Genomic DNA, 12294 nt, shown 5'->3' with positions numbered 1-12294 from the left:
TGGCTGATCGTCTGACCCATGGAGTAGACGTAGAGATGCTAAGCTAACCATCCTCCTAGAATGTAAGTGAACGGCGCTTCCTGCTGGAAGCTACGAGAAGTACGCCCACTTCCAGAAAGGGGGGGGGGGGGGGGGAGAGAGAACATTTGAACCCTTTAAATGGGTCCCAGAAGACCCATAGAACAACGGCCGATCGTTTTTTTTTTTATAATTATCATTTATTTCAAAAGTCCGGAAAAGTCTGGCGGCTACGCCGCGGCTACGCCGCGGCTACCTCAGCCTTAAAAGGAACTACGGAAAAGGACGGCCGGGCTAGCAAAGTGTTAAATGTTTTCGACAGAGCTCGAGCGTTTGTGAGTGTGAGTGAGAGAGAGAGAGAAGAGACCCTGTCAATGGTGCTTCTGCGAGTGCTGCCTGCTGGAGCTGCTACTCACTGGACCTCCAGTCATTCCAGTGTGCAGCGCGAGGGCCAGTCAGATATGTATCCGCCCTGCAACACTCATTCATCGGCCACAAGCGTTGTCATGCCATGGACCTCCAATATTTACAAGCGGCTTCGGCACTAGCCGTTAATAAAGTATGAATGGACTCCCCCCGAACTTAAATAATTTCGGGTCGGGGAGCCCTCCGGAACCGAAATTAGTTAGGCTCCTTATCAGAGTGTGAATCGACCCTTACTGGTCAAGTAAGGGCGTTAGTTTACAAACACACACATACACACACACACACACACACACACACACACACACACACACACACACACACACACACACACACACACACACACACACACACAGAATATGGAGATAAGAGGTTTCTGCTCGACAGCAACGGAATGCCTTTTAAGTCCTTAGAGTTTTCTGAAAAGCGCATGCTGCTATTATATAATGTATATACATCCAAAACCTAAAATGACAGCACCATGCCTTGTTTCAATGGGTTTAAGTTGTTACTGCCTGCTCATATTTCTGAACTCAAAAGGCAGCATTCCATATAAGTGGTGCTTTTCTTGACTGTCAATACTGTGGCTGTATTCTGTGGAAACACAACGCTTCTTGCCAGCTCACACCGGCATCATGTCTCTCTGACACACACACACACACACACACACACACACACACACACACACACACACACACACACACACACCTTTAGTTCAACGTTCAACGTTTAACGAGTGACTCAGGTGCAGTCACTTCCATGAGCACTGTTCCCACAGGAAGTACAAAGACTCAGCCCTAGGGGATTGTGGGAGATTTTACTGTTAGTGAGGCGGGCAGGGACTGATATGGCGGGATGTCGAGCTGCCGCTGACACGTACACGCATGCTTCCAGCCAGGCATGATGACATACACACTGTTGCATACCAAATAGACCCTGCCCCCCCCCCTTTGGGAGAAACATGGCGGTGCTGTTGCCAACAGCCTGCAATGATTAAAGTGAGGCTAGCATCATGTCCATAGAGCTCAGCATTAGGGATGGGATGATACGCAATATTATCGTTTATCTTGATAAAAAACACTCACGATAATCATATCGTGGAGATTTTTCGTGATATCGTCCTCTGTCATGCACTGGGATTAATTCACCTTTTATTTGCCGAGCTTTATATACAGTACCACTTAAACCCTTTGGTAAAAGGTACTTATAATATATACGTACTTGATACAGTCTTTTTTTTCACTCTCTATCAAAATGTCTTTGCCAAAAAATAGCCGATCTACAAGCTCACAACGCGTCGCATTAGATCTGCTATTTTTTGGCAAATGTTCCGCCACAGGATAATGGGTTTTGATTATCGCGATATCGTAAATCGCGATTTCTTTTGTCACAATAATCGTGATATAACATTTTCATATCGTCCCATCCCTACTCAGCATCAGTAAAACAAACCAGGTGAAGATCTGCTATTTTTTGGCAAATGTTCCGCCACAGGATAATGGGTTTTGATTATCACGATAATATCGTAAATCGCGATTTCTTTTGTCACAATAATCGTGATATAACATTTTCATATCGTCCCATCCCTACTCAGCATCAGTAAAACAAACCAGGTGAAGGAAGCATTCGATGCTGTCCTGAAAGAACCATTATCAGGTGAGAGTGGAAAAAGGACTGTGGCCACGTCGCTTGTGAGCCCGTGCCGCAACCACAGCATCATCACAGCCAGGTTTGATACCCACAGCAGCTACTTAAATCCAACTTAAAAAGGAGCTTTATATAGAGATGAGAAAACATATGTTTACATTGCCAGGTGAGCAATGTAAAACACACGTGTGTTTTGTTAAGTTGCACAAGACACTGGCAATCCTGTCAGTGCCCCTAGTTGTTCTCTGGATCAAATTAACGCAAACAAAAAACACTGCTCATATGCAGTCAGAACATAAATTAACTCTCTCTCTCTCTACACACACACATACATGTTGTTGTGACTCACCCTGTCTTTATCGTCTGCGACGTCACAAAGCACGTCATCTAGATCCAGGATGCCTCCGTCTCCATGTTCCAACCTGTGGACCTGGATCCAGTAGCCAGGCTCCTGGGAGAGACAGACAGATAAACACACATTAGTTCAGCAATGAGATGTTTTATTTATTTTTGCTCTATTGTAGCGAATGCTTCTTCAAAATAGATTTAAAAATGTAAAAGTATAGCACTGAGCATAGAGGCTGAGCTTCGGCAGGTATGTGACGCATTTCCAATCCAAACGAAACCACACAACTCCTTGCTGTTGCAGTGATTTATTCACTGCAAATATAAAGGTAAAAAAAAAGTGTACTGAAACTTACATGAATGAAATTGAAGGCAAAAAAATATGGTGACGGCAAAGGGTCAACAGAAAACATTGACCTTAGCTAGCTCACCCGCTTGACATAAATCACACCTGACATAAATCAAAAGATAACGAGGAGACACACAACAGGAGCTAATCAGTCGATGAAGAAATGAGACATCAAAATGAAGCGTGGGAAAACCAAACAAAATAAAAACACAAGCAAGTAAGGTAGCCTACTGTATCTACAAGTTCACAAAGCCTTGTTTTGCAAGGCGTTGCAAGCTAAGAGATCCGCTATTTTCACAATATTTATCTGCGAGTCAAACTAAACTATAGTTCCAAGTGCTTGTCAGGGTGGGGGTTCCCAGTTCAAATATGGTTACTTTGGGGGTCGCAGCCTGAAAAGGCAACCCCCCAACCACTGCTTTAAGGAGTAACACATTTGCAGAATTTGGGAATGTTACGTTATGATTTCGGTACGTTACTTTAAATTAAATTATTTCATTAATGCTGTTGCAGTTCATCACATGCTCATAATATGTCAATAATTACAGCAGCCCTCGTAGCAACTATTATTTCATATATTAGAAGTCCAACGGAACTGTCAGCCTGCACCAAATTACTTTAATGAGCTGATGTGATGTAATCCTTCTCATCCTGTGTTATGCATGTGTGATCATCCAGTTAACCTGGCCATACAAATTGGCGGGACATCATAGGTGCTAATAGGACTGGACTTGCATTTGGGTCAAACACTGACCAGTGCTTGTGATGTATGAGAGAGAGAGAGAGAGAGAGAGAGAGAGGTGCTCAATGGAGATAAAGTTAAAAGCATAGATTGGTGCTTCTAGGATCAACAGGAACCAAAACTTAAACTTAAAACTTAAAAGAGGAACGATCCGAGCACTCAAACACATTACGGGGGAGAGGTCGTAAAATCAAGGTACTTAAATCATGTCTACAAATGTTTAAAAGCCAACATGTTTTGACCTGCAACTGGTCTTCATCAGGGCCAGACCAGTTGATGGTTGAAACAGGTTGGCTTCCCAAACAGTGGGTCTGGACCCATATGTGGGTCACAGATACAGGTTTATGGGACGCGAGTGAATACCCCTTTATTTTGTTGTTAAAATAGCAGATCTACAAGCTCACATCTTGTTGTTGTGAGCTTGTAGATCTGCTATTTTCACTAGTTTGGGTCCAAGGGACACATCAAATTTCACCTTTTGGGTCTCAAACTAAAAACCACAGTAGACTCTACTGCATAGCCTCCCTGTCTCTCCCTCTCTCTCTCTCCTCCTTTGTCCTCCTCATCTCTCTCTCCTCTCCTCCCACATCATTTATTACATACCAAACAAATATAGTCGTGCGTATCACATCTACAAGATCAGAATGCGTCGCGCTGCAACGCGTTGGGAGTACAACTTGAGCTTAACGGTCTGTCTCTGCCCAGCTCATAAAGCCACAGCCACTGAAGCATGGCCCAGTCAAAAACCCAGGCCAGAGGCTAACCACTGCACTCATTAAGTGTGCCTATGCATAGCATGGGGACACTTATTGTTCTCGCTCATATTTATTTATTTAAGTCTGTCCATGCAATTCCCCAAAAGTTTGGCACGCTACTCCTCCCACAGTTTTTGCACCACACACTCGCGCCATATGTCAAACCGACCGGGTTACTCGGGAATGGTGTGCTATCAAGTTGCTAAGAGAAAGGTTCTATAGTTTAATTGATATTAATTTATTAGTGAATTAATTTTCCCCATTGACTTATAATGGGAATCGCATTAAATTATTTTTCTCTCGCAAACCATAGGGGCTACAGTTTCAAGACTTGGATAGGAGGTTCATAATGATTGCAAGGATTAAATAATAAATAATAGTGTCATTTGGCCTCATGGTGGCGCTATAACAGCCCAGTTTACGTTTTGGCCTGTAACTCTTGAACCGTAGCTCGGAAAATGAAAATTTTTTTTCCCCTGGATTCCTTGGGTCATGACGCATCTCCCCATATAGGCCCCGCCCATTTGCGTATGGGTAGATTTTCCGCCATCTTGAATTTTCTCCAAAACACACTTTTTGCTCCTTTTCCTACATATTTTCTTCAAATGTCTTAAAAACCGGTACACATGATCTTTGAAGCCTTGCGAGAAACATAGTCAAAGGATATTTCGATAGTCCATACCGTTTGTTCGTAACGCGCTTCCAAAGTTAGCGGGAGGGGCACGTTTCACAAACAACAGCCATAAATCACAAACAACAGGTCGAGTCAACACCGAATTTCAACTAGAGGTCGGGGGTGGCATACTCAACGGATCCCCAAAAGCATTTCCACTTCGACCCCTAGGGGGCGTCACAAACGCGCGAAACGTAACCGTTTCGTGCCAAAACGCGTTTTTCACGGGGACCGACCCTCTCACAACGAAACGCGGACGACTCGGCGGACGGTCTCGCGGTCCGAACCGCCGCACGAGGTCGCGCATTTAGCGCGCTGCAGGCACACTTGTCAAAATTGACTCTGTCAATTCTAGTTAAGTGTGCCTATGCATAGCATGGGCAGACTTATTGTTATCACTCATACTTAAGCCAGACATGGACACACACATGTATTTCCCCAAAGTTTGGCACGCTACTCCTCCCACAGTTTTTGCACCACACACTTGCGCCATATGTCAAATCGACCGGCTTACGCGGGAATCGTGTGCTATCAACTTGCTAAGAGAAAGGTTCTATAGTTTAATTGATATGAATTTATTAAGAAATTAATTAACCCTTACCTGTCCCCATTGACTTATAATGGGAATCGCATTCAATAATTTTTCTCTCGCAAACCATAGGGGCTACAGTTTCAAGACTCAGAGAGGAGGTTCATAATGATTACAAGGAATAAATAAAAAATAATAGCGTCATTTGGCCTCATGGTGGCGCTATAACAGCCCAGTGTACGTTTTGGCCTGTAACTGTTGAACCGTAGGTCGGAAAATTAAACTTATTTTTTCCCCGGATTCCTTGGGCCAAGACGCATCTCCCCATATAGGCCACGCCCATTTGCGCCAGGATAGATTTTCCGCCATCTTGAATTTTCTCCGAAACACACTTTTTGCTCCTTTTCCTACATATTTTCTTCAAATGTCTTAAAAACCGGTACACGTGATCTATGAAGCCACGCGATAAACATAGTCAAAGGATATTTCGATAGTCTATACCGTTCATTCGTAACGTGCTTCCAAAGTTAGCGGGAGGGGCCCGTTTTGCAAACAATAGCCATAAATCACAAACAAAAGGTCCATTCAACACTGAATTTCAACCACAGTTCGGGGGTGGCATACTCAACGAATCCCAAAAAGCATTTCCACTTGGCCACATGGTGGCGCTATAACGGACCGCTTGCCTCGTAACTCTTGAACCGTAGGTCACAGAATTACAATTCTTTTTTCCCTGGATTCCTTGGGTCACGACGCATCTCTCCATATAGGATACGCCAATTTGCACATGGGAAGATTTTCCGCCATCTTGAATTTTCTCCTAAACACACTTTTTACTCCTTTTGCTACAAATTTTCTTCAAATGTCTTAAAAACCGGTACACATGATCTTTAAAGCCATGCGATAAACATAGTCAAAGGATATCTCGATAATCTGTACCGTTCGTTCGTAACACGCTTCCAAAGTTAGCGGGAGGGGCCCGTTCGCTAACAATAGCCATAAATCACAAACAATAGGTCGAGTCAACACTGAATTTCAACCACAGGTCGGGGGTGGCATACTCAACGATTCCCCAAAAGCATTTCCACTTCGACCCCTAGGGGGCGTCACAACCGCACGAAACGTAACCGCTTCGTGCCAGAACGCGTTTTTCACGGGGACCGACCCTCTCACGACGAAACGCAGACGACTCGGAGGATGGTCTCACAGTTTGAACCGCTTGCTTCCTTACTGTAGTGTACTGTACCTTAGTGTGCTGTATTGTACTTTACTGTACTGTACTGTATGTTATTGTACTGTGCTATACCTTACTGTGCTGTACCTTACTGCACTGTGCTGTATGCTCACCATTTCGAATTTTCTCCAAAACACACTTTTTGCTCCTTTTCCTACATATTTTCTTCAAATCACACAAAAAGCGGTACACACGCTCTATGACCCCATGCGATGAACATAGTCAAGTGATATTTCGATTGTCCATATCGTTCGTTCGTAACGGGCTACCAAATTTAGCGGGAGGGGCCCATTTGGCAAAAAACAGCCATAAATCACAAACAAAAGGTCGAGTCAACACTGAATTTTAACCACAGGTCGGGGGTGGCATACTCAACGAATCCCCAAAAGCATTTCCACTTCGACCCCTAGGGGGCGTCACAAACGCGCGAAACGTAACCGTTTTGTGCCAGAACGCGTTTTTCACGGGGAGCGACCCTCTCACAACCAAACGCAGACGACTCGGCGGACGGTCTCACGGTCCGAACCGCTGCACAAGGTCGCGCATTTAGCGAGCTGCAGGCACACTTGTCAAAATTGACTCTGTCAATTCTAGTTAAGTGTGCCTATGCATAGCATGGGGACACTTATTGTTCTCGCTCATATTTATTTAAGTCTGTCCATGCAATTCCCCAAAAGTTTGGCACGCTACTCCTCCCACAGTTTTTGCACCACACACTCGCGCCATATGTCAAATCGACCGGCTTACGCGGGAATCGTGTGCTATCAACTTGCTAAGAGAAAGGTACTATAGTTTAATTGATATGAATTTATTAGTGAATTAATTTTCCCCATTGACTTATAATGGGAATCGCATTCAATTATTTTTCTCTCGCAAACCATAGGGGCTACAGTTTCAAGACTTGGAGAGGAGGTTCATAATGATGTCAAGGATTAAATAAAAAATAATAGTGTCTTTTGGCCTCATGGTGGCGCTATAACAGCCCACTTTACCTTTTGGCCTGTAACTCTTGAACCATAGGTCGGAAAATTAAAAATCTTTTTTCCCTGGATTCCTTGGGTCATGACGCATCTCCCCATATAGGCCACGCCCATTTGCGCCAGGATAGATTTTCCGCCATCTTGCATTTTCTCCAAAACACACTTTTTGCTCCTTTTACAACATATTTTCTTCAAATGGCACAAAAAGCGGTACACATGATCTATGAACCCTTACAATGAACATACTCAAGGGATATTTTGATAGTCCATATCGTTCGTTCGTAACGCGCTTCTAAAGTTAGTGGGAGGAGCCCGTTTCGCAAACAATAGCCATAAATCACAAACAAAACGTCGAGTCAACACCGAATTTCACTTAAAGGTCGGGGGTGGCATACTCTACGTATCCCGTAAAGCATTTCCACTTCGACCCGTAGGGGGCGTCACAAGCGCGCTAAACGTAACCCTTTCGGGCCAAAACGCGTTTTTCACGGGGAACGACCCTCTCACAATGAAACGCAGACGACTCGGCGGATGGTCTCACGGTCCGAACCGCTGCACGAGGTCGCGCATTTAGCGAGCTGCACTGCAGGCACACTTGTCAAAATTGACTCGGTCAATTCTAGTTTACCTTACAACCATTCCTCCCTTCATACCCATGTTAGGAAAGAATCTCCCCATCCTCTGCAATTCTCTCTCTCTCTCTCTCTCTCTCTCTCTCTCTCTCTCTCTCTGTCTATACTTGCCCTTTATTCCTTTTCAACCCTCTTTCTTTCCCCCCTCCAAACTATGGTGTGTTAAGGTCTGTGGTCGAATGCTGTCATGCTTAGCTCCGTTGTAGTGAACTCCATTGCGGTTCACCAGCCAAAATGGCCCAAATCACGAGGGGAATGATTGTGTGGTATTTTCCTCCCCTCTGGGCTTATTAGAAGGGAGAATATGGCTGGTATATGTGGTGTGTTCCCAAACACCAATAAAAAAAGAAGAAAATCTGAGAATTATGTAGATTCCATGATGCTACTAATTTGATAATAATGAGCAGGCCATTAGCAGGTAGTTACCTGGTAAATATTCTAGAACTACAAAATTAATTGGCACAGTTCTCAGTTGTTTTTGCACGGGGACAAACAAAATCATTACATCATTAATCATGGAGTTTTCATGTTCTCCCTGTGTCTCCTAGGGTAGACACCCTCCCAAAAACATGCAGTAATCCTGGTCTCAACAATGCCTCCCCCTGGCCAGCCGGGGCGCCTGATGGAGCCATGGAGGGGAAAGGAACTGGTTGGAATAACGTGTTCCTTCCACGCACTACGTCCAACAGGTGTAACTCCCCCCTGTCAGGTGAAAAGAAGAAGGCTGATCACTCCTCATGTACCTCATGTCCCTCTGCCCCAAGCGTGGCAGAGGGATAGCAGTGCCCAGGATTAGCTTATGCAATTGGCACTGGGTGAATGGGTTACAGAAATCGTGGGATAAAAATTACAAAGTATTAATCATGGAGTCACAACAATCAAGTGTTGTACTTAAGTACAATTTGGAGCATCCAAATGGTATCTTTACTTACTGGAGTACTTCCAAATTTCAATACTTTTACTTCTACCACTACATCTCAGAACCAAATATTGTACTTTACTGAATTTACTCCACCACTACTACTTTAAATGTTTTGATTATTATTACATAACATACAGTAACCAGTTCAACACTTCATATACTTACAGTACATGCTCACAACGTGTCGCGATGCTTGTCGATTTGCTATTTTCAAAAGATTTCGAAATATTTTTGAAAACTTGTGAAATGGTACATTCTGTGTAATGACTTTTGGTACTTTAAGTATATGTTGATGCCAATACTTTTGTACTTTTACTTAAATAAAAAATATTTGAGTACTTCTTCCGACACTGAGAACGAGAGACATACAGTATACAGCGAAACTTCAGCAGACCTGGAAGCCGTTTCAGACCACAAATCCACCCCTGAGCATTCATGAACCAGCAGAAAAACCCAACTCTTGAAATGTTGACACACTTGCAAGTGTGTTTGACATGGTCCCTGTCCAACACCAGACTACATTCTCAGCAGGAAGGGGGTAGACATGTGTAGGGAGGGGAGACAGGGAATCAGCCAGCCAGACAGACACTGTCCAATATCTTAATCTCACAGACACACTCTGGTTGCAGGCAAAGACTGTTGTACTTAGCACAGATTTAACTTGAGCCCAAAATGATATGAAAGCTGTACGGTGGAGTGGAGTGAGATAAGCAGTCAGAGAAAAGCCAAGAGAAAGACAATGGGCCCGATTCATCAATCTGGTCGTAAATATAGTGTAAATAAAGTGAAAAAATCTTACCTTCAAAATCCCTGACAAAAAACATTGCTGAATCTGACCCCTAACTGTCGTAAATGCCAGTAAAATCAAAATATGGGTGTAATTTGGCTGTAAAGTGCTTGATGAATCGGACCCAATGTGTTCTCAGTAGGGATTATTTTTTATTTTTTATTTTTTACAGATGTATTAGCAGCGATTTGACAGCCAAGTGGAGTGGTCCCTGGGGCTAAAACCGAGGCCTTGCAAGTCCATGCAAGTTTGCGAAGGGCCAGCGGGTTGTGTTCTCCATCCACACAGCTGTTTCAGGGCTGCCAACTAATTATCAGCGAAAATGACTAGGGGCGGGTCAATTTGTTACTAAACGTCGCTAAATGAGAAGACGAATAAAACAATCTAGGGGGACTGCAGCTCAGTGGTAGAGAGTGCACGCTTTGGATTCAATCCCCAGCATCTCCACTTCTGGGTGGCTGAGTGGGCAGAGAGACGATAAACAGCTAAAAGACACGCAAAGCTGGGTGTTGGACCAAAAACAGTTAAACAATTATATAATAATAATACAAAATAAAATAAAAATGCACACCAGTGTTGCTCCTCCCAAATGCAAGTTTACTTTGGCAACGTTTTAACTTTTGGGTCACCAGGCTCTTCATCAGACTTTCAGCCTGGAAGGAAGAGCATGAGAAAGAGCCTGGTGACTCGAAAGTTAAAACGTTACCAAAGTAAACTTGCATTTGGGAGCAGCTCAATACTGGTGTGCAGATTTTCTATTCTCATATACTGAGTGGGTAGAGAGGCCACAAATTGGAAGTATTGTATAAATAGTGCCCACTGCTCTATGCATTGCATCATCCTATCAGTGGGTGCTGAAACGTGTTCTCTCCTCCGCGTCATCAGTGCCCATATCCTATAGTGGGGTTGGCAAAAGGGTCTTTCTGTGTGGAGTTTGCATGTTCTCCCTGTGTCTCCTAGGGGAGGGTAACCTCACAAAAAAACATGCAGTAATCCTGGTCTCTATACTGCCTCCCCCTGGTCAGCCGGGGTGCCTGATGGAGGGGAAAGGAACTGGTTGGAATAACGTGTTCGTTCCACATGCTACATCCAGCCGGGGAATCTCTCCCCTGTCAGGTGAGAAGAAGCGGCTTGGACTCCTCATGCATAGACGGAAGCAGGGGTGAGATACCGTGGGCTCGGTTGGGCTCGGCGAGCCCACACTTATCAAGCTGTACGCACGCACGCCCGACATGCACGCACCGCATGCGCATGCACGCACGTTGCCAAGTTGTGTGGCGGCTCGATGGCTCGGTCAACACTTCAATCCCCTACCTGTCTGCTTTGCATAACAATACTCTGGTAGGCAGGCTCATTTACACTTATATATGCGGCCAGCATATAGCCTACGCTCGCCTAGCATTCTTTGCAGACTTTTAGCTCCTTTCGGAACCTGTCGTCTCCCTTCGCTATGCAGCTCCTCACTCTTCATGTCATGAGTTTAAATCACTCATTTTGTCAGAGCTGCATAGTGGAGGGACTCGGGAGAGGTTCTGAAAGGAGCTAGCAGACTTTACTGTGTGTGGGTTAGTCCATAAAGTCTATGTAAAGTTATTTTATATAAAACCTAAAGGAAAATACATTAATTGAAACAAAAATGAAAACAACAAATTAACAATGTAACTAAATAAGAAATATAATTAGATTAAAAATGTGTGTTATACAGTATTAGCACCGAGCGGCAGGCATGCGTGCACACATGCGTGTGCACGTGCGCGCGCACGTGACGTGCATGTGACGTCATGAATTTAGAGGGGAACCACTTCTAAAATCCATATCACACCACTGGAAGGAAGCATGAGGTCAGTCCGTTGCTCTCCCCAGGTTGGCAGAGGGAGTGTAGCGCTGCAGGATCACATTAGATAATTGACATTGGGTGAAAAATGTGTTGCAAAATCGTGGGATAAAAAAGAGGAAGTGAATGCACATTTCATCACATTATGTATGAACCTTTAACCTGCCTGCGTGTGAGGACTCACACGTTAAGTCCTGCGGCAAGAAACAACTGTAGATGGAGCGTGGAATCACTGGACTCTAAAAGCAAACAGAGCACCCTTCAGACAAGGAGCCCATTGTAAAGAAGCCATATATATTAGCGTACAGTTAACAGCTAGAGAGGGGGGGGGGGCAAGGGGATAGAGTGAATTGATACAACATTAAGGTGCTCAAACACTCAACTGCTGCTCAATTTGTCAAAATTATCTCCGCCTCTAGATCAA

At 44.2% G+C, this 12294-nt stretch overlaps 1 protein-coding gene across 1 annotated transcript in view; it reads right to left on the bottom strand.

Annotated features, from left to right (window-relative positions):
- The window catches only part of LOC308306798 (partitioning defective 3 homolog), an 806734-nt gene that overhangs the window by 708717 nt on the left and 85723 nt on the right, over positions 1–12294 (bottom strand). Inside the window, exon 2 of the mRNA XM_080751840.1 lies at positions 2438–2539. Coding sequence (XP_080607966.1) covers positions 2438–2539 — 102 coding nt within the window. The remainder of the gene's footprint in view (positions 1–2437; positions 2540–12294) is intronic.

The sequence above is a fragment of the Nannobrachium achirus genome (assembly GCF_963921795.1).
Source record: "Nannobrachium achirus genome assembly, chromosome: 21".
In the NCBI taxonomy this organism is placed as follows: Eukaryota; Metazoa; Chordata; class Actinopteri; order Myctophiformes; family Myctophidae; genus Nannobrachium; species Nannobrachium achirus.
Note: the sequence above shows the minus strand (reverse complement) of the source record. Positions and strands in the feature narration are given on the sequence as shown.